The following is a 25,076-nucleotide window of genomic DNA, read 5'->3' as shown; positions in this document are numbered from 1 at the left end:
TTACGATCCACCAGAAGACCTTTTGAATGACGATCAAGAATGCAGATTGTGGATTAAAGAGGACTAGAATATGCTGCTGACATAAATTTGCCTCACCAGACAGGAGATGTACACGACGAGCTGACCAGCTGGCTGAATTGTATATGGACTCTGCCGATAAGTTTCCAGGAGTGTGAAGAGTTGCTCGGGAGTCTGCCACTTTAGTGGTCTACTTGAATGCAAATGGGATAAGTTGACGAAATTTGAAGCTCAAAGACGAGAGGCTCTCTAGAGATGGGACTCCACCTGGTAAAGTGCTCAGCATTTTTCACATGTATCCTCAGCTTCATGTGAAATATAAATTGAATGTTGTTTGAATATGATTTGATGTATAAATCATATGGTTGTTCGGGTGTTAACATGAGTTATTCAAATCGTGTGTTTGATCGTTGCCCCGGAAGCTCTTGCATGTAAACACAAGCTAAATGCCACGGATCATGCACTCTAATACTCTCTATCTTTGAAAGAATTTGAAAAGGCGTGTTATTGAGGATGGTTGGATCAAAGCTGTATGCGGCTCAGCGACATACAGAGATCTTAAACCAGCTAAGAACTTCATGAAATTCAGAAGTAAAGGGTCTAGATATAGAATATGAGTTGTGTATCTCAATAAGAAAATGAACAAAGGTACATATAAAGATTCTTGATTATGACAGATAGTTTGCTGCACTTTGTTACAAGGCATAATAATCTCTACATCTGTCTATCTTCTCGAGACCGCACACAGACAGATCTAGACCAGCAACCTCAGCTACCCACGAGCCAAGGAGGAGAGAATGAAATCATTTTATGCAAAATGTTGGCCTAATCAACCTCCATCAATCTAATTTTTCATCCCGCAAAATCACAACGCCCATCAAATATTATCCCTAATATTTGTTTATTCCAAGAAGAATAAACATCTAAACTTGGTCTGCTCTTTCCCAATCGGAATATATCCATCCATTTGTGGATTATATCGACCAATGGTCAACTATGGTATACATTCAAAACATGACTACATTTTTCATAACTTATTATAATAATAGTAGTATAAAATGTTGATATCCCCAAACTTACTCACATTAAATATGGAACAAAATCACAATTTATGGCGACAATTATGGAAAGGTAAATTATGAATAAGTAAAAAATGGATCTATCCAATAAAAAATGACAAAAGATACATTCACATATACATATATATATGTGTGCGTGTATCACTATACTATACAAATGTATATGTAGATTGGAAATATATATATGTATATATATTCTCAAAATAAAATGATATATGTACTTGCATCGAGAAATGCATCTAGAAAACCTATCAGGAATTTAAATTCTCAAGAATGGCTTAAAATAATGTTTCAATATCTTAAAGTAATACATTTTATAACTTAAAATATCATGATATAAAACTTAACAATATTATTAACTTATATAACTATAATCAGAAAATATTACCATAAGGACATGTTAATCAAATAAACAAGTAAAAGAAAAAACATTAATATGTGTATCATATATAACATACAGATATCAGATGTAAATTAAGTATATATATATATATATTCAAATTACGTATACAATTATTTAATAAACTAAATTAGGAATTGAATTATTTAGAAAGTAATCACTATAGTTCTATGAACTCCACAATCTTAAAGTTACACATTTATTAATTTAAAATATTCGAAATATCAATACATGGAATGTAAACCAAATAGGTGTACCTAAAAATTTGAAACTTGCTAATTCTTGTTAAATGAAATACGAGTCCAGCTTTGCATTACATAAAAAATAAGTAACAGGGTTCCACAATTCTTTCAACAAAATTCACAGACAAATCTACAAGTTTGTGAGATTACACTACTTATTCAGTATATATAACCAACCGAAGAAAAGCAAAATCGAAAAATGAAGTAAAATAGAAAAAGGAAAGAAGAACTACAAAGGGATCGACTTCTACCTCATGCTTCATCAATTTATGGATGCACCCAAAGTACTCGTCAAATACAGGCAGGTCAGAGTTCAAATTCATCTTCAAGCTTCAATTGCTCAGCTGCAGCCTCCTCCTCGTCATCATCAACCGCAAAATACGGATTGTGGGCCTCAGGCTTGAACTTATACCCAGTGAAAACATAAAATGCCAGTGTAGCCAGCTCTCCTGCCACAATGCTTGTCCAAAGATACTTATAAGAAGTGATCGTCTCCAGTGCATATACCACAACCCGTGTAAAGTAAATGTAGCATATCACAACAATGTAGTATTGCCTAAACAATGTCAACTTCATCAAATTCACGGCAGCCTTCCCGTCGGTCCTTGCTGCCTCACGCAAGTTCTTGATCGACCAGACAATTGGGAACAGTACAGCACAACAGCAGACCACATCAACCAGCAAGAAAACCTGTTTCCAGGTCACCCAATCCTGACCATAAGGTCCTGTCTCGTCGATCACAACCTGTGCTATGTTCGCAACCACCTGAAGTGGAATCACAATCATCAAAACCTTCTTTTCCTTGTCTTGCAAATAGGGCTTCAAGAATGACCATCCAGTTCCAATCAACACAATCAAACTAAACAGAGTGATCCCTTTCAAGAAACTAAATATATAAAACAATACATCCCAACCGTGGGCAGACCCAGTTCGCTTAATATAAGATTTATCCTCAGCCTCACACAACAAATTCAGCGTCTTCAACAGAACCACAGCCAGCATAAAGAAATGAATCCTAAAAACAGTCAATCTCTTCTTGTACAATATATTAATCCAAACTGCAGCCAAAATGAAATAAACCAGGGAGAAGAGGAAATAGACCCTAGGCAAAACGGTTTTACCAATGGAGAGATAATCCCGGCGGTTGGACTTGCCGCCTTCCAAGTTGTACATCGCGGAGCGAACATTCATCGAGACCTTGAGCTGCGGTAGGCAATTGGCGAATACGAGTGTGTACTGATTGGCATCGGTTTCAGGGTAAAGGAAATTGAACTCAGAAGTGGTTGGGTTGGGGAGGCGATCAAAGGTGAAGACTTTCTGTACAGCGTCGGATCCGAGGGCGCAGTTGATCTCAGAATCCTCGATTTGCTGTAGCACATGGATCCATGCGTCCCGGGTGCAGAGGAAGAATCCAACTTTGGACAGCGTCGACGGATCGGGTGCCGGCCCGGATAGGGAGAGTTGGGTAACGTTGAGCTCCAGCTGGCCGCGGTGGGTGAATCCAAACTCATCGAAGGGGATGATGGTGCGGTCGTCGGATCGGATCTCGGAGTACCGGATCTCACCGGCGGCGAGTAAGGCGGCGGAGAAGAGGACTAAGAAGACTACAGGAAGCGACATGGTCTGGTCGAGTCAAGTCGTCTCTCTCTCTCTCTCTCTCTCTTCGTACTGAGAGAAAGAAGACTTGTGAGTATTGCTTGGGTGATAATAACTATGTTGCCGCTGGTAGATCTCCAGAATAACAATTTGGCCCTAAATTCTTTGGATATGTAATTTGGGTAAAATGTTTTTCCTGAATTTTCTAATTTGCCCCTAAAACTATGAAAATTTGCACCTTACCTCTCCATCTAAGAAAAAATATAATTTAAATTTTCGATTTTATCCCTAATTTTTAAAAAAGTTTACATTTATGAATGCTTTTACATTATTATAGGAAAGAAAAAAAGGGAATTACAACGTCATCCTCTAAGATTTTATCTGATCATCCGAAATTTGAAACACGTATCCATCTTCCAAACTACTATTGACGTTTAAATTTTTTTTTATATATAATTTGACCTCTATCATTTTATTTTTATCCTAGTTAAATAATAAAATATTTAAAATATTTAAATTTATTTTTTACTATTAACCAAGTTATATAAAAAAAATTAAAAAAATCGAGTTTAGAGCACTATTCCACTATATTTAAATCAAAGTATGATAATTATCACATTTTATACATTAGATTGAAAAATGCTTCAACTGGGTACTTTGATGGCTGATTTTTTTTAATTTTCTCCGCAGAGATTTTTTTTTCCACATGGCATTAAAGTCTGACGTGGCAGATGAGGTGATCTTTTTTTATTTTTTTTCTTGAGTAATTATATTTTTTAGTCTACTAAGTTTTTGCCCATGGTTTAATTTATCTCATGTGGCACTAAAAATTACGTTGGCTTAAGTGAATATTTTTTTTTTTATCTCTTCTCTCCCACATAAGCACTTACATAAAAAAAATATAAATTGCATAAAAACAAGCTTTGAATTTATATTTTATATTAGCTTCCATGACACGTCGTCTATGCATGTATATAATAAATAATCTTACACACTTTAAAATATATTATAAATTAAATCAATATACCAGCTTAAAAAAATATTTTATCGATACAAAAAAAAATATAAACACATAAAATTATAGATAATTGTAAATAATTATTTTATAAATACTTATAGCTTATAAAAATAATTATAGATTATAAAAAATTATTTATTATTTTATAAATAATAATAGATTATTTAGATAAAGAAATACATAAAATTATAGATAAATATAAATAATTTTATTTAAGATAATTGTTCTATTTAATTATAAAATTATAGATAAAATAAATAAAAATATTTAATTTATTAAAATACATAAAATTATAGGTAATTATAAATACTTATAAATTATAAAAAAAAAATTCTTACTTTATATCATATAATGCATAAAATTAAAAAATAAAAAATTATTATTTTATAAATAATTATAAATTATTAAAAGATTATTATGTTATATAATAGATATATTTAAATTAAAAAATAATTCCCCTTCCTCACTGCTACATAAGGGGGCGGCGACGCCCCCCTTTGCTGGGGCCTGCTGCGACTCACCGTCACCCAGTTGTGTGTTGGGCGACGGCGTGTCGCCCCCCTTTGTTGGGGCAGCGAAGGTGGACCAAGAATTTTTTCAATTTATATTAATTATATAAACAATGTTATTTTATAATTATGTTTATATTTATATATAATTATTCCATGTAGGATGTCAGTATACTTATTAGCCACGTCAGATAATGACACAGTTCAACGAACAGATTAGTAATTAACTGACACATCAGTAATTTTTCAATTCAATTGATCGGAAAATTGATACCAAAATCATAAATTGGACCTAATTGAAGTATTTTTTTAAATATAGTGTATAAAATACGATAATTATCATAGTTAGTGGACTAAACTTGAACGAGAGCCAAGTTAATAGACTAATTTTTTTTTCCCCAAAGGTAAAATGTAAGAGCTATATCCTATATGTAATTAATTAATTAATTGAAAGTAGTAAAAAGTTGTAGTTGAAGTAATTTAGGATATTGTACTTACTAATATTATGGAATATTTTTTTTTATTTTAATAAAAGAAATATCACTTTAAACGTCAGTTGCTATATAAATTAGCTAGATAATTTTCAAATGAATTTATCCGAATTTAATCAAATTCTTAGAGGATATTTTATAAATTTGGAGCAATAATTAGTTTAAAAGTTTGTGATTTAATAAAAATAACAATATTGATGGTATCACAATGCTTGAGATTGTATGTAAAACTATAATAATAGGGTAAGCTACGTCCCACTAAAATTTGATATAATTATAAATATTTTGTTATTTATATTAGAAGAAATATGGCTTTTAATTATAGTTTATTATCATGATTAAAAGTAAAAAATCATTGCAGATATTAATTAACTACAGTTGCACAACGTCTATTAACCGTTGTTTCTGCAAGAGAGATCAAAATATTAGCTTCAGCTAAGAATTGTGGCAAATATTTTGACATTAGGTTTTTTCATAGCAAATGCTTATTAACTATGGTTAAAATTTAAGTTTTCGTAGCAATTTTATTTGATCGTGGTAACTAGTATTAATTTAATACGTTTTTTAAGCCGTAGTGATGTGTAGTACATGAAATAATTAATTCTTTGAATTTTGTGAAATTACAAATAACTCCTTGATTTAGATACCCGTCTAACAATGAGCTCATTCCTTTAACTTTCATTGGGTTTCCATCTGATATTTATTTTATGAATTATAATTTTATATACTTTTTATAACTTTCTAAAATATTTTTTATGAACCTATGGATTGTATATTTTACCAACCCTCAATGTTTTTAACATTTTCTCAAATATTTTTTTAAATAAAAAATTCAGCAAAGGTAAAGTAGTAATGTCCACCTCATTATCTATGCACTATATAATTATTTTTCATTCGAATTTGGGTATTTATAATTTTCAAAACAACGAGAGGTAATCGTGATTATAACAAAACATAAAAAAAAAGTAGCTGTAATTTACCCTATAAATTTTAGGAACCTAAGTTTATATGGAAACTCAGTTTATTTGTACTTATATCAAGTTTGAAGCAAAGTTTTTACAATCATTACCACTTAAATCAGTTAATTAAGGATTAAAAATTGGTTCTTTTATTCAATTTTGGTACCAATTTTAGTAAATTCTATTAACAAGATCAACGATCGGATCTGTTTGTCGGATGATAAAAATGTTAGTAATATTATATATAACTTTTCAAATTTAATGTGATTAATTAATTAAATCAAATTTCAAGGAAAAGAGTTGTAATTAACAATGTCCGTACTAATTAGGTTTCTATATTATAACCTCAAATGAAAAATAATTTGATTTGAAAATAGTAAAAGAAAAAAATATATAGATATTAGTTTATAATGACTTATCTTAATAATTAAGGTAAATTACAACTATCTTTCTTGAGGTTTGACGTAATTACGTGTAGCACCTTCTTCGCTACAAGGGTTGTATCTACTCTAAACGTCATACTTATAGTAATCCCTGTATTTATATATATATATATATATATATCTTATTACTAATATATATAATATAATAATACTATTATTATTATTTATTTAATCAAACTTTTTTTTCAAAATACCCACTACGTCCTTTCTAATTTCTTAATTAATACAATTTGCTCCCAAATATTATAACGAGCTCCAACTTAACCCGTTCAAGTTTTATTATATTTCAATTATGGAGCATAATTTATTTACCAATTAACTAAATTTCATAAAAATTTATCAATTAATACCTCAATTATGTATTATCATCTTTGGGGCTTCACAATTCTCCCCTCCTAATAAAAATTTCGTCCTCGAAATTTAACTAACTTACCGGCTTAGGGAATAAATATAGGTATTTTTTTCTCATGTTCTCCTCAACTTCCCAAGTGGCTTCTCTTGGAGAGTGATGACTCCATTTGACCTTCACGATAGGTATTTCTTTATTTCTTAATTTTTTTATACTTCGGTCCAGAATTTCTATTGGCTCTTCCACATATGTCAATCCATCTGATATTTCTATCTCTGGCTCATGCAAAATATGACTAGGATCGGATCGGTATCGTCATAGCATAGATACATGAAACACGTCATGTATCTGTAATAATTCTGTCCGTAATGCTAATCGATAGGCTAGTGGTCCAACTCGCTCCAGAATTTCATATGGCTCAATATACCGCGGACTCAACTTTCCCTGCTTCCCGAATCTCAAGATTCCTCTCCATGGTAATACTTTTAGAAAAACTTTTTCCCCCACCTCATATTCTATCTCTCTGCGATGCTTATCGACGTAACTCTTCTGCCGATCCTGTGCTGCTTTCAAACACTTTTTAACTATTTTTATCTTGTCCACTGTTTCTTAAACTAACTCCGGCCCTTCAAGCTGTCTCAGTCCCTCAATATCCCAACAGATTGGACTTCGGCATTTCCTTCCATACAAAGCTTCATATGAGCCATACCAATACTGGAATGAAAACTGTTGTTATAAGCAAATTCCATCAGTGGTAGATGATCATTCCAATTTCCTCTGAATTCAATTACGCAGGCTCTCATCATATTCTCTAATGTCTGAATCGTTCTTTCTGACTGTCCATTGGTTTGAGGGTGAAACGCTGTACTGAAATGCAATTTTGTACCCAGAGCCGTTTGCAAGCTTCCCCAGAAATGAGAAGTAAACCGAGGATCTCTATAAAAAACTATAGAGGTAGGAATGCCATGTAATCTCCAATTTCTGAAACATATAACTCGGCGAGCTTATCCAAAGAATCATTTTAACGGATTGACAGAAAATGTGCAGATTTAGTCAATCCGTCAACAATCACCCAAATAGCATCATGTCTTCGGAATATACGTGGTAACCCAATGACAAAATCCATAGTAATCTTGTCCCACTTCCATTCAGGTATAGTCAAAGGATGAAGTTTACCAGCTGGTGCTTGGTGTTTTGCTTTTACTTACTGACAAGTTAAACATTTCGCTACAAACTCTGCTATATTTTTCTTCATTGTTGGCCACCAGTAATAGGGTCTCAATCACGATACATCTTGGTACTGCCAGGATGCATAGCATACGGTGCATAGTGCACCTCGTGCATAATTTTCATTCTCAACTCCTCTACGTTCAGCATGCATATAAGTTTTTCATTGAACAATGTACCATCTTCTTGGATTATAAATTGATCGCTCTTTCCGTTTTGCACCTTAGCTTTCATTCTCTGCAGATATGAATCTCTAGCCTGTGCATCTTTAATTTTATCCTTGAGGGAGGGCTTCACTTGTATTGTAGCTAGTAGAATATCACCACCAATGCTAAAGTGTACATCCATAGCTCTGAGGGCAGTCAAATACTCCATGTTATAGCAGATCATACCAGCAAGTTGGTCCACCGTTTTTCTACTCAAAGCATCTGCTACAATGTTTACCTTTTCGGGATGATAGTCAATGCTATCGCTTTGGCAATTCCCCAATAGGCAGGTCGGGCGGCCCAGGAACCTCATTCGATAGCTGCGACTAGGGACTGGTGCCAACAGTTCATCACGGAAGAAAGGACTCACTAAGCCGGGATCACTAACTAATCTAAATAACTAACTAATACAAATCTAATATAATAGAAAATACTAATATAATAGAAAAGAACTGCCGTGCAGTCATAATCCATCCACCTTCTTTGCCTCAAATTCACCTCTTTCTGTGTTGGGATATATTTCAGAATTTTATAATCTGTAAATATTTGAAACATCTCCCCGTATAAGTAATGCCTCCAAATCTTCAAACATGTACTATGGTTGCTAACTCCAGATCATGGGTCGGATAGTTCATCTCATGTGGCCTCAACTGCCTCGAAGCATAAGCTATAACTCTCCCATGCTACATCAAAACACAACCAAGTCCTTGTCGTGAAGCATCAGTAAATACCACATATCCTCCATCCCCATACGGCAAACAAGGATACGTACTGAGGTGAGTCTCTTCTTTAACTCCTCAAAACTCTAAGCACATTTGTCATTCCAGTTAAATGGTGCGTTCTTCAACAAGTTCGTCAGAGGTTTTCCGATTATAGAGAAATCCTTTACAAACCTTTTGTAGTAACCAGCCAATCCCAGAAAACTCCGGATCTCGGACACATTTTTAGGTAGTTCTCATTCTAAAGTAGCCTTAACTTTTGCCGGATCAGGTTGTACCCCTTCTTTTGAAACAACATGTCCCAAAAAAGTAATTTCTTCCATCCAAAACTCACATTTGTTGAATTTACCGTACAACTGTTTCTCTCTCAAGATCTGTAAAATTGTCCGTAAATATTGTTCATGTTCCTCATGATTACTCGAATATATCAAAATATCATCAATAAACACAATCCCAAATTGATCAAGAAATGGTTGTAACGTCTTGTTCATCAGAGACAAGAAAGCTGCAGGGGCATTCATCAATCCAAATGGCATAACGATAAATTATAGTGGTCATACCTGGTCCTCAAAGCTGTCTTTGGATCGACTCTTCCTCAATCCGCAGTTGCCAATACCCTGACCTCAAATCAATTTTAGAGAATACAGTGGCACCTTTTAGCTGATCAAGCAGATCGTCAATCCGTGGCAGAGGATACTTGTTCTTGATTGTGATTCAGTTTAGCTGTCTATAATCGACACATAATCTCATACTCCTATCCTTCTTCTTTACTAATAATACTGGTACTCCCGATGGTGAAATACTAGGTCGGATGAACCTTTTATCTAGTAATTCTTCTAACTGCTTCTTTAATTCTTTTAACTCTGACGGAGCCATTCTATATAGTGCAATTGAAATAGGTGCCGCCCCAAGAATAGTGTCTATTTCAAAGTCTACTTCTCGATGAGGTGGTAGTCCAGGTAATTCATCAGGAAAAACATCATGAAATTCCCTCACCACTGGAACGTCTAATACGCCGGGAGTAATTTTCATGGTATCGTGCACACTAGCTAGATACGTCTCACACCCTTCTTTAATTAGATTAAAAGCGGTCACAGCAGAAATTAAGCAGTTAGGTATCACTTTCTTTCCCCCACTATAACCGTCTTCATCTGCCCATTGACTTCTACCATCACTTCTTTTGCTTGACAATCTACTAAGCATGATTACTGGCTAACCAATCCATCCCTAGAATGATATCAAACTCCCTAAGGTCTATTACAACCAAATCTGCATATAGATTGACACCCTCCACTACTATTGGACAAGATCTCAACATCGTATTCACTAATACAAACCCACCAGCAGGCATAGACACATATAAGTCATGTCCAAATAGTTCTATTTTAGCATGTACACGAGATGAAAAATCATATGATATAAATAAACAAGTAGATCCTGGATCAATCAACACATGTGCACTAGAATCGCAAATAGAGAAGGAACCAGTGATAACCTCGGGTGTTGTAGGAGCTTGTTCTTTTGTGATTGCATACACCCTGACTTGTTTTTTAGGCTGACTACTTTGTCTTGTAGATGTCGTGGAAATATTCCCGCTACCTCGACCACCTCTACCTCGTCCTCTGCTCACACCTGTTCGTTGTGAGTTTTCCCCCACACTGCTAAACTCTAAAGTCTGAGGTCCTCTGGAATTATCCCTCCACATAGGATAGTCCTTGACAATATATCCCGATTGACGGCAACGATGACATATAATTAGTCGGGCTCCCCAACATTCACTAGTGTGTCTCATACCGCAATTAGCACAAGAAGGAGTAGATCCTCCATTGAGCGATCTGGCTGGACCTTGTCTCCCTCCAAATCCAACCAAAGTAGGGCCGCCTCTACTCGAAAACACTGGAGGGGACCTGCTAGTCTGACCCACTCCTCGACTTCTAAACCAACCTCTCTGCGAACCAGAACCCCTAAAGGAAATTACACCACTTTGCCCTGGTGTAGGATTCAGGTTACTTGTCAATTTCTTTCGTTTAGTTTCAATAGAACTCCTTTTAATGGATGTCCCTTCTGCCCTCAGTGCCGCTTCCAGCAGAGCACCATAACTTGGAGTTTTAATTGCTATTTTCTCCCGATTCTCGAGTCTCAACCCTCTTTCAAATCTGTCTCTCTTTAATTCATCGGTACTCACCTCTTCTGGATCATATTTTGACAATCTCACAAATTGCAAGTCATACTCAGCAACAGATAACTCATTCTGCTTTAATTCAAGGAATTCAACTTTCTTACAATTTCTGTAGACCGATGGAGTATATTTGTCAGTAAATTCTTTCTAAAAGTCATTCCACGTCAAAGTGACAGGTCGGTTCTTGCTCCCCGGAACTGTTTCCCACCAGTCTAAAGCGTCTTTCTCTAGTAAGGACACTGCGTACCTCAACTTTTGCTCAGGAGTACACTCAATTCTGTCCAACACCCTTTCCGTGTTTCTTAGTCATTCATCTATTTCAGTAAGATCAGTTGTACCTGCAAATACCTTGGCTCCCTGTCTCCTTACTATTTCATAATTTTTATCAATAACTGCATCATGTGGTTGTGATTGTGGCGGGGGAGCCATCCTCTGCATTATTTCTAGAAATTGTTGCATAAAGGGGTTCATTTCTGGTTGTGGGGCGTTTATATTTTGGGATTCTAACCCCTGATATTCTGATCCAGAATCGTGACCCTGCACAGACTCTAATGACTCAGTTGGGCCAGCAGCGTTTTCTCTTGAAGCTTCCATCCTATATGAAATACACCCATGTGAGTAGATTCCTAGTATATACAATTTACGTATAATATTACATTTTATCTACTATCCCTAGGAAATCTAATTCCTGCTCTGATACCGCCTAATGTAGCACCCCCTTCGCTACAAGGACTATATCTACCCCAAACGTCATACTTATAGTAATCCATGTGTTTATATATATATATATATATATCTTATTACTAATATATATATTATTATTATTATTATTATTTATTTAAACTTTTTTTCAAAATACTCACTACGTCCTTTCTAATTTCTTAATTAATATAATTTGCTCTCAAATATTATAAAGAGCTCCAACTTAACCCGTTCAAGTTTTATTATATTCCAATTATGGAACATAATTTATTTACTAATTAACTAAATTTCATAAAAATTTATCAATTAATCCCTCAATTATGTATTATAATCTTTGGGGCGTCACATTACGAATACCCCCTTATTGTTTGATAAATTATAAAATCCCCCCTCAAGTTAAAAATAATTATGTAGCCCCTAAACTGTGAAGTAAACATTACTATTTTATCCTCGTTGAATTTTTTTAAAAAATATATATATATTTGGAAAAATATAAAAAAAATGAGAGTAAATAAAATAAATAACCTAAAGGGAATATTAGTTCATAAAAATATTTTAAAAAATTATAAAATATATATAATTATAATTTATAATCCAAAAGGGCATTATGATCAGTTCACCATCATAATTGGACAGAAACCTAACGGAATGGGCTCGTTGTTAGATGGACATTAAAATCAGGAGAATATTTGTAATTTTTCAAATAACAAAGAGGTATTCGTAATTATGTCAGATCTCAGGGGAGGTGATTGTAATTTACTCTAATAATTATTAATTAATGAGTGTGATTATATTATACTCTAGTAGGGGTCCTAAATCTATCAACTTGACTAATTTATGTATTAATAACAACAACGTACATTACCTCAAAGTCAATTGCTCCGTTTTCAACGAAAGGGAATTAGGATTATTTATCAGAATCCGCCGAAGCATGCAACTGAGAGAACAACATCGAAACTAAAATAAGGGACAATGGTTTGTAGTCAATGAGATTTAAATTTACTTAGCTTTGCCGTCTTTGTACTTAAAAATCGTTGATTGCATCAATACGATTTATAAGTAAAGGTTATTTTAATACTTAATTATTATTTTTTTCATAATTATCAATATCTACATGAATTAAATTTTAATCTCTCAAATGTTTTTCCAAGATTTGAATGAGTATATATTTGTTATAGAATTGAGATTATGTAACAAAATTGAGATTATGGCATCCGGATACATAAAATATGTCTCAAATCTTCGTGTAATGAGACCTGTAAGGCAGACACCATTAGAACCGTACCAGGACGGTCCAGCTAATAGTCCTTCGATGTTTAAGTTAAATATGTGGTAAAGATAAATTATTTAAAATCTTAAGGAATATTAGGCAGCCAGAGCTGTAACCAGGGTATGGAGGACGATTGTATATAGATTTTCCCAATTGTGTGGTTTCACAAGAACCATAAACACGAAGATGGTTGAATAGTCATAGTGAGCCCGTACATATTAGAGTTTGGAGGTATCGAGATAGGATAGTGATGCCTGATATTGATGGTGTGGGTTCAGAATTGACCGCATTTTAAAAATGAGCCGGGAGTAAAATCTTACCAAAAAACTTCATAAAATCACCATATAGAAGTCTCCCCACTTATTGGGATTGTTGAAGATCAAACTCGAGAAGTGAGTAATCAGGTTGAGATGGAAGGAATGGCTCTATTAGATAAAGTTGCAAGAAAGCCATTTCTGTAGACTGTAGACTGTGTGATCAATGTCACTAGAACTCAAATTGCAAACTGGAGGTTACTTTTGTTCTTACACAGACAATTGTTAGCAAACCGATAGTTTTTATGAGTCGAAACGATGAAAAACTACAGCCAATCATAACGATTGCTTTCCATAGATTTTCTCACTCGACTGTCAGTAATAAATATGACAATTAAAGCAGTGAGTGGTTTTACGCCTTCTGCAAGCACTCGAAACCCTCTAAAGCTCTCAGTGACTTTGGTTCTTTCAATCTTTCAATCTTTTTTCGAGTTCAAAGTTTCCAAGTTCTTTTCCTCTTTGGCCTTGTTTTTCAGTTCATTCAACTATTCATCCATGCTACCAAAAAAATAGGTATCAAAAATGAAAAATTATAGATGGATATATTTTTGTCTCTAATTGAAATGGATATAGAGACGGAAATGGACTTTTCTTCAACTATTAATAAATTTTAAATCAAAGATGGATTTAGACACAAATATATTATTCCACTTATATAACTTTCAGGATAAAAGAATTTCAGTCTCTAGAATTACGAAATTTTAGTATAGAGACAAAAATAAAGACGGATTGTCGTAAATCTTTATGTTTTATTATATTGCTTTGTGTTGCCGTCTCTGATTAGTCTTAGCTGAGACAGATGTCCAATCGAAGTGCTGTCTGGTGACACTCCTACGATGCCTCACACTGCTCGACGAAGATGAAGGATTTAGAGAAATCATGGAGCAAGGGTCTGCGGATTGGTTTTTATAAACTCCTTGGTGCCAACAAGTTGTCTTCAAGGCTGCTAAACATCCACTAAAAAAAGTTATTTTATTGTAATAATTTTTGTAACAGTCAATTTAAAATTTTGTAACTGCTTTTTAAATTAGAACGGATTTTGTAACGAAAAAGCTACCGCGGCTTTTTGGGCATTATAAAAATATTTGTAACGGCTCATCTTGTGACCGTTATAAATTGTAACGGACTTTGTACCGGTCAAAGAAAGTCGTTATAGTACTTGACCAAATACAAAAATAAATTTGGAGCTATTTTTGGAACAATCAATTTGAATTTAATAAATATATTATTGGAACAACTATTGTAACACATATTGTAATGAGAGTATATCCGTGTGTTGGACCAGTCTTTTGAATTCTATTTGTAATGATTGTGCATTATTTTGTAACGATTTTTATCGCTCTAATTGTAATAATCTTTTTAGCAGATGTTGTAACGATCTTTGGAACGACTTTTGTGGTTGTGTGCTAGTGATTCCTATTCCAAAAACTGTTACAACAACCGCTACAAAATTGAATATATTTTCTATATTATTTATTTAAATTTAATTTATCATAATATTTGTTTTTGTATCAATAATTTGTTGAAGTTTTTGTATAAATATGTAGGGACAAAATGCATTAAACCCCCCTGTGTTTTAAAAAGTATGCAAAAAACACCCTCTGTTTTCAGAATAGGCTAAAAACTCCCTCCTGTTTTGTTTTAGTCAGCAAAAAACCCTCATTTTGTTAGCAACTAACAGGAAGTGGAGGAGACGCACGTCTGCTATGTTTTGTAGTCATTTTCAGCAGTTTATGTTCATATTTAATGACACTTTAGACTAAAATACCCTCTATGGGTCTATATAACATACAAATGACTCTTTGGCTAGTTTTGTGTCTTCTTTTTGCCATTTCTCACCCTAAAAACTCAGTATTAAATTTTTTTATATTAAATTTAAATTAAAATATTAAATTATATTTAATTTATTTAATATTAAATATGAAATTAAATTATATTTAAAGTCAAATAAATTTATAATTGTTAATTATTAAATCTAAAATTATTTTTAATTAATTAAAATATATATATTTAATTACAATAATTATTATTAAGTAGCCAAAATATTTAATTATTATAATTATTTAAAATATTCTTAATTAACTAAATATATTTTAATTAATATAATTAAAATTAATTAAAAATTTAAAAAAATAAAAGAAAAGAGAAACTGCGATTTCGCCCCTTTTTCGCGAAAACTTGTTTCTAAGTTTTTGGCGCCGTCCGGACGAATTTTCGATGGTCAATGGTACCATTCGAATCATCTCTTCAAGACGAACATTTTCATACCTTCAATTTGAGTTTTCGTCAATCATAGAGAGTGGGTTCAAGCCACAATCGCTGAACGTGTTTGCCATCGATTCATCTCCGTCCGGTCGAATCTTGATCTCAAACTACCACCATCGGACTCGTCTCTTCAAAACGATTCTAACGAACGGGGGTAAGGGGGTCGGGTGGGTAGTTAGTTTTTTTTTTAATATATAATAATAATAGATTTTTAAAATTTTAAATTATTTATATATAATATAAGTTAAATAATTTGTTGAATCTATACTTTTTATTTTTTTAAAATTTAACAGTTGAAATTAATTGATTAGATTTAACGATCAATATTTTCTCAAAAAAGATCCAATGGTCATTAAAATAACAAATAATATATATTAAGTAAGGGTATAACGGTCATTTTATAAAAAAAATAACACCATTAGTTGGATTTAACGGAGAGGGGCAATTGAGCTGAGGTTTACAAAACACATAGGACCATTTAGCCTATTCTCATAATATGAGGATTTTTTTTACAGACTTTTTAAAACATATGGGGATTTTATGCATTTTGTCCAAATATGTAGTTGAATTTGTTAAATGTGAAGTATCATATAAAAAAATGTATAACATAACAAGAAAATAATAATAATATAATTAACAAAATTGTTTTTAAACATTACATTTATAATATACATACAAATTTTTAAAAATAAAAAACTAATATAAATCGGCCTCCCCATCAACAGCGTTTGTACCATCATTGACCTAGTCGTCGAGTGCCGAGGGATTAGCTGGAAGTTGTTGGGTCTGGTGCTCCTCTATCATCCTTTGGAACAGTTCCTGCAAACAGATTAATTGATTAGTAAAATAAAAATAATTAATCTAAATTCAAAAATAAAATTTTAATATACTTACCGCGACATCCGCTGTCCTCGGGCCGCTCCACAACCCGTTCTCTTTCTTTTTGTAGCACTTCTCGAACATCCATAGTCATTGATCTACAATTTAAAAAATAATAATATTAAAACCTATTAATTATATTATATTATGTATAAAATTATAATTTTTCTAATATATTCAAAATTCCTAAAATTTGCATCAAAATCAATAATTCTTCTAAAATTTGCATTAAAGTTCATAATTTTATAAAATTGATTTTAAATTCGATACTTTTTGTAAAATTGGCATTAGAGTCCAAAATATTCCGATAATTTGCATTAAAAATCCTCAATTTTTTATTTGTAAATTTGTATTAAAGTCCTTGTTTTTTTTTAAAAAAAAATTTCATTAAATTTGATAATTTTTCTAAAATTTGCATTAGAGTCCATAATTTTCCTAAAAGTCCATAATTTTTATTTAAAATTTTGCAATAGATTCGATATTTTTTTAAAATTTGTCTAAAACGTGTACTATTAGAAAATTGTGTAAAAATACTCAAAAAATTGAATACATACAAAGACATACCTTCAGAATCATCTTGATACAGCATACATACATAATTTCAGAAAAAATACAACATACCTACAAACAATTACAAAAATACAACAAAATACTTCTAACAATTAACAATTGCAGAAATATACCCAACAAAAATATATTTCAGAAAAATAGAAAAAAAAAGAAAATTGAAAACAAGAAACAAAAAAATATTTCAAAATTATTTTTTGAAATATTTCTAAAAAATATATCACTGATGTAACTATCATCTTATATTGTTGTACTGTATAGCTTAATCGGACCTTCAAAATTTACATCAAACTGTTAGATATGATCAAACCGACAAAACAATACATATTATTCAGTTTTGGGCTAATTGAGTATATGGATGTTGCGATATTATATTCGGAACATAAGAGTAGTCTTTCAATTCGGTGCATCATTGAATCAGGCCATGTGATTTTAAATAAGACCGATAGATGTGATCGCACGGAGACAGTCTTATATGTATTTAAGTTTGGCATGAATCCGGTGCATGGATTTTAAGATATCGTACTTGAAAACATAAACTTTGAAATTTAACCACGTGCTGTAACGGGTTTTTACACGATTTTTGATATTAACAAATTGGAACGGCTTTTGGTACTAACATTGGAACAACCATTTGAAAATTGAATTTTTCTAAAAAAAATTTAGAATTTCAGCCAAACCAATAAATTGTACCGATTTTTGGAACGACGACTTTCATAGTCTTTCAAAATGGAGAAGACTTCTTTTTTGTGATGATATTTTTATTCATGGATCTACACTGGGTTGGATTTTATTTGCTTCGTTGGTTGCTCAATTTCTTATGATACGCAACTGCTCGTTGATTACTTTTGCCTTCATGAGCAATTCGCCCTTTGGATTGATTGATTTTGGTTTTATCAGCTGCTTATTGCTCAATCTACGCTTGATTTTATTGGAGTTGCTCAGCAGAGTGTTACGAGCTCGAGCTCGACTCGTTACACACCCCTAATACTATATAATTCATGCATACACTGTTATTCTATGATATTATAGAAATAAAATGGATTACGATTAAATTATATTTAATAAAATATTTAAATGATGTGGAATTGAGTTTAATATAAATTGAATTAAATTACTTTTCGTTATATGCAAATATTTTGATAATTCAATATGTATATATATACATATTCTATACTTTTATAATTTATAATAATATAATTTTATTAAAAAATATACATATAATCAAAAAATATACTTCCTGTATTTATCCTTCTCTCTCATTCTTCCTAACTCTTTTCAACCCTCAATTAAAGTCATTCTTACCCCAAATCTAACTCCTAAAACCCTAGCCTAAACCAACAATTGCAAGCTCCTCCATCGATCAACGGCAATGAGAACGACGCTTGCTGTTGCGTCGGCCAAGCAAGGACCTCGAACAGGTTTGTCGTTTGCCATCTTCTCAGTTTTCTTCGTCTCACCGTCGACTTGTGCTCCGGCGCCGTTTGCGGTATTTTGTCTTATTGTCGATTGTTTCTGTAGAGTGACAATCTCACAATCCTAATCGACTATTACAAACGATTGGAGTGCGAAACTCCTTAATACAAACCGATATTACAATTTATAATAGAATGAACAACTCAAACTATAATAAAACAGATTCTTAACGAATGCGGCTCAGGAAAGCCAGATTTCGGTCACACAAGACCAGTTGTCCAAATCTTAGACCACAGTTGCACCACCACCAAGAAACTCGACGGGAAACCTCAAGAAATCACTTAGAAACTTTCTGTCGCAAAGACCCACAAAGGATGACGAGTTCACTTAGAACCGATTGCGGTGAGAATATGAGAGTTTCAAGTTCTATCGCTTTCAACGGTATCACGAGCCTTTTTATAGGTGTAGAAAATCAACGGAAAAAAAGGAGCCATGGAAACTTTCCCCAAAACCATCATCTTGGTTTTGGGAAAGCTTCCATTTCCATGGAAGAATGAGAGGTTTGCAGAATCAGTGGAGATATGAGGGAGGAGAGAGCAGACGGCGAGTTGAGGGTGTGAGAAGGAAATAGAATCAAATTTAGTTTTAGACAATATATATAAGGTCAAACCTAGGTCGGGTCAATGGGTTAATAGGTCAACCCGTCGGATAGCTTAGGTGGGCCTCCAGGTGGGCTTAAGTGGTTTGGGTCTTATTTGGGCTATATATATTAACATACTCCACCTTGGACCAAAGACCCAAAGTCAATGGTCCGGAGTCATGTATGGCTTTTCATCATTGCCTAGGGGCCCGCTCCAATGTACCTGAAAAAGATGTTAGTAACATGATATCTAAAGCACAGAGCATAGCATACAACTCGATTAGCATTAAGCACTTTTAACAATTTACAACAATTAACACTAAGTTAATATCAAATAAAAGGCTATAGCATATTGCCACCTAGGCTCATTCACAAAGAATCTTCTAGCCATAAAAGGCTCAACAAACCACTTAAGTTCACACGAAGTTTAGCCACTTAGACAAATTCACGCCATCAAGGCACACAGAGATCTCAACGGGCCACAAAAGCACAATCACATAACCACATAGGCAAAATTGAACATCCAGATAGGCTCAATTAAAACACTTAACCACTTAGACTCAAGATACAAAGTCTTACGGTATTCACAAGGGAACATTGCACTTAGCACAAAACAATCACAAAAAATATGAATTGATACAAAATCAATAAACTGTTGATTCTTCTTCTTCAATCACTACGTTTGTTTCTTTCTTTTTATTAAACTGTTTTGGTCTTTTACAATCTTTTATAAAATGACCCTTTTTGCCACAATTGTAGCATCTCCTATCTTTATCCTTAGCTTCTTCTTCGTTATCACTAGACTCGAAACTATTGTATTTTTTATTCCTTTCTTTGCTATGTCTTTTATGAAAAGAATTTCTATATCTTGATTTTCCTCTAACAGAATTAACATCATATTGGTTGCTGCTAGGTCTATTCATTTTTAGGTCAATCTCTTTGTTTTTTAGTCTATTCACAACAGTATCAAGATTCACGCTATCTCTATCATATTTAATAGCAGCTTTCACATCAGAATAAGTATCAGGTATAGCATTCAAAAGTACAATAGGAGAGTACCCATCAATATTTTTATCACCAGTCAACTTAATATCTTGAACCAATTTAGTAAAATCATCCAAATTCTCACCAATGTCTTTAAACAAATCAAGCTTGTATCTAAAAAATTTCTCAAGCAAAAACAGTTTACTCGGGAGTGAAGTCTCAGTGTAAAGCTCTTCTAATTCTTTCCATAAATCTCTAGCAGAATTTTGTTTACCAACTTTTCTAAGTATAGAATCAGACAAATTCAATATAATCGAAGAATACGCATACTCATCATTTTCCAACATTTTTTCTTCAGAAATGTTATCAGAATATTTTCCATTTATGGCCTTGAAAACTTATTGTTGGATCAAAACCCCTTTCATTTTTTGTTGCCAAATCGAAAAATCACTTTTTCCATTGAAAAGTTGGAGATTATAACCGGCCATTTAAAAAAAAAGATTTTCAGAGAATGATTTTTGGCACAATTCTTTCAGAAACAAAATTCACGGAAAATAAAAAAATGATAGAAAATGTCTTAAAGAATTATCACATAAAATGGCCCAAATTCAAAAATATCACAAAATGATTCACAGTAATGACAATGCTTTGATTTAAAGATTAATAATCACAATAATCTCAATTATCTCAATAACCACAATAATCACAATTGTGGTAATCACAACAATCACAAATTTCAACAAATGACAAGACACAGATTTGAGGCGAACAAATCACAGAAAAATATATCACAAAGATATAATGATCGAACAAATCGTAGAAATATATATCACAAAGATATAATGATCGAACAAATTGCAGAAATATATATCACAAAGATATAATGATCGAAAAAATTGCAAAAATAACAATCACAGAGATATAGTAGCAAGAAATATCAAGAAGACCGAGGCTTCCAGCTTAAGTCCCGACCAGATACCCGACGTCCTCAGGGGACCAGTCAAGTGGAATTTTAGGGGGATTTACCGCGGCTAAATAATAACAGTAATATCGACAAGAAAAAAATTGCGAAAATAAAATAGGAGGGATTAGAGAAGCGTTACCACCACCAGGAGCCGGATTTTAGAGACGATGCTCTGATATCACTGTAGAGTGGCAACCTCACAATCCTAATCGACTATTACAAACGATTGGAGTACGAAACTCCTTAATACAAACCGATATTACAACTTATAATAGAATGAACAAATCAAACTATAATAAAATAAATTTTTAACGAATGCGGCTCAGGAAAGCCAGATTTCGGTCACACAAGACCAGTTGTCCAAATCTTAGACCACGGTTGCATCACCATCAAGAAACTCGACAAGAAACCTCAAGAACCACTTAGAAACTTTCTGTCACAAAGACCCACAAAGGATGATGAGTTCACTCAGAACCGATTGCGGTGAGAATATGAGAGTTTCAAGTTCAATCGCTTTCAACGGGATCACGAGCCTTTTTTATAGGTGTAGAGAATCAACGGGAAAAAAGGAGCCATGGAAATAGAATCAAGTTTAGTTTTAGACAATATATATATAAGGTCAAACCTGGGTCGGGTCAATGGGTTAATGGGTCAACCCGTCGGATAGCTTAGGTGGGCCTCCAGGTGGGCTTAAGTGGTTTGGGTCTTGTTTGGGCCATATATATTAACAGTTTCTTTTTTACTCCAAACTCTTATAGTGCGAGACTTTCATAGTCTTTCAAAATGGAGAAGAATTCTTTTTGTGATGATATTTTTGTTCATGAATCTACGCTGGGTTGGGTTTTATTTGCTTCGATGGTTGCTCAATTTCTTATGATAGGCAATTGCTCGTTGATTGCTTTTGGGTTCATGAACAATTCGCCCTTTAGATAGATTGCTTTTGGTTCTATCAGCTGCTTAATGCTCAATCTGCGCTTGATTTTGTTGGAGTTGCTCAGCAGGGTGTTACGAGCTCGAGCTCGACTCGTACACACCCCTAATACTATAAAATATCATGCATACATTGTTATTCTATGAAATTATAGAAATAAAATAGATTATGATTAAATTATATTTATAAAATATTTAAATGATGTGGAATTGAGTTTAAAATAAATTAAATTAAATTACTTTTCGTTATATGAAAATAGTTTGATAATTCAATATGTATATATATACATATTCTATACTTTTATAATTTATAATAATATAATTTTATTAAAAAATTATACATATAACCAAAAAATATACTTCTTGTATTTATCCTTCTTTCTCATTCTTCCTAACTCTTTTCACCCCTCAATTACACTCATCCTTTCCCCAAATCTAACTCCTAAAACCCTAGCCTAAACCAACAATTGCAAGCTCCTCCATCGACCAGCGGCAACGAGAACGGCGCTTGCTGTTCCATCGACCAAGCAAGGACCTCGAACGGGTTTCTCATTTGCCATCTTTTCAGTTTTCTTCGTCTCACCGTCGGCTTGTGCTCCGGCACCGTTTGCTGTATTTTGTCTTACTGTCAATTGTTTTTTTTTTACTCCAAACTTTTATAGTGCGAAACTTTCATAGTCTTTCAAAATGGAGAAGACTTCTTTTTTGTGATGATATTTTTGTTCATGAATCTATGTTGGGTTGTGTTTTATTTGCTTCGATGGTTGCTCAATTTCTTATAATAGGCAACTGCTTGTTGATTGCTTTTGGGTTCATGAACAATTCGCCCTTTGGATTGATTGCTTTTGGTTTTATCAGTTGCTTATTGGTCAATCTGCGCTTGATTTGGTTGGAGTTGCTCAGCAGGGTGTGACGACCTCGAGCTCGAGCCAACCAAAAATGGTTGAGCTCGACTAGTACACACCCCTAATACTATATAATTCATGCATACATTGTTATTCTATGATATTATAGAAATAAAATGGATTATGATTAAATTATATTTAATAAAATATTTAAATAATGTGGAATTAAGTTTAAAATAAATTGAATTAAATTACTTTTCGTTATATGCAAATATTTTGATAATTCAATATGTATATATATACATATAATATGTATATATATACATATTCTATACTTTTATAATTTATAATAATATAATTTTATTAAAAAATTATACAAATAATCAAAAAATATATTTCTTGTATTGATCTTTCTCTCTCATTCTTCCTAACTCTTTTCACCCCTCAATTACACTCATTCTTACCCCAAATCTAACTCCTAAAACCCAAGCCTAAACCAACAATTGCAAGCTCCTCCATCGACCAGCGGCAACGAGGGCGGCGCTTGTTGTTGCGTCGGGCAAGCAAGGAGATCGAACAAGTTTGCCGTTTGCCATCTTTTCAGTTTTCTTCGTCTCACTGTTGATTTGTGCTTCGACGACGTTTGTTGTATTTTGTCTTACTGTCAATTGTTTCTTTTTTGCTTCGAACTTTTATAGTGCGAGACTTTCATAGTCTTTCAAAATGGAGAAGATTTCTTTTTTGTGATGATATTTTTATTCATGAATCTACGTTGGGTTGGGTTTTATTTGCTTCGATGGTTGCTCAATTTCTTATGACAGGCAACTGCTTGTTGATTGCTTTTGGGTTCATGAACAATTCGCCATTTGGATTGATTGCTTTTGGGTTCATGAACAATTCGCCATTTGGATTGATTGCTTTTGGTTTTATCAGCTGCTTATTGCTTAATCTGTGCTTGATTTTGTTGGAGTTGCTAGCAGGGTGTTACGAGCTCGAGCTGGAGCCAACCAAAAATGTTCGAGCTCGACTCGTACACACCCCTTAATACTATATAATTCATGTATACATTGTTATTCTATGATATTATAGAAATAAAATGGATTATGATTAAATTATATTTAATAAAATATTTAAATGATGTGGAATTGAGTTTAAAATAAATTAAATTAAATTACTTTTCGTTATATATACTTCATTATATAAGTACTCTTTTGTTAATAAGTTTTGTAAACTTCACATTATATATATATATATATATTTATTTATTTTTGATTTTTTTATATATTTAATTTTATATTTAATATTTTGATCAATTTTATAATCAAAATTAACCATATATTCTAATTATTAATAAATATCATACATTTTGTTTTGAATAATAATAAATTATGTTACTTTTATTTATATATTTAATCTTTAAACAAAAATTAATTTAATGAACAATTTAGTAAATTATAATATTTTTTGTAATTAAAATTATTATTTAATATAACATATATAAATTTTATGTTATATTTTAATATATATATTCGTATTACGTTATATTTTCTTAAATTGACAAGTAATTTACTTAATGATTTTTTATTATTTATAAATTTATGTCAAAATTAAGTAATTCTTATGAATTAATCTAATAATAATAATAATAATAATAATGATGATGATGATGATGGTTGAACAATTATAATTATTATTTTATTATACATAATGGGATTAAAAAATTTAATCAATAATTACGAAATCTTAAAATCTGGGCACCCGATTCATACGAAATTTAAATATATACAAGACTGTGTTCATCAGATCATATCCGACGGTATGAATTAAAAATAACATGGGCTAATTCAACGATACACCCTTTTGAA

At 32.6% G+C, this 25,076-nt stretch overlaps 2 protein-coding genes across 2 annotated transcripts; both read right to left on the bottom strand.

Annotated features, from left to right (window-relative positions):
- LOC105155505 (protein GPR107) lies at positions 1,783–3,452 on the bottom strand. The gene has a single exon (XM_011071383.2). The coding sequence runs from the start codon at positions 3,357–3,359 to the stop codon at positions 2,046–2,048; it is 1,314 nt and encodes a 437-aa protein (XP_011069685.1). The 5' UTR covers positions 3,360–3,452; the 3' UTR covers positions 1,783–2,045.
- LOC110011577 lies at positions 8,383–10,288 on the bottom strand. The gene is made up of 4 exons (XM_020691931.1): positions 10,037–10,288; positions 9,817–9,873; positions 9,147–9,220; positions 8,383–8,929 (listed from the first exon to the last, which is right to left on the bottom strand). Exons 1-4 carry the CDS (start codon positions 10,286–10,288, stop codon positions 8,383–8,385), a joined length of 930 nt encoding a protein of 309 aa, XP_020547590.1.

This window comes from Sesamum indicum, linkage group LG2 (assembly GCF_000512975.1).
Source record: "Sesamum indicum cultivar Zhongzhi No. 13 linkage group LG2, S_indicum_v1.0, whole genome shotgun sequence".
In the NCBI taxonomy this organism is placed as follows: Eukaryota; Viridiplantae; Streptophyta; class Magnoliopsida; order Lamiales; family Pedaliaceae; genus Sesamum; species Sesamum indicum.
This window is presented reverse-complemented; position numbering and strand designations above follow the sequence as displayed.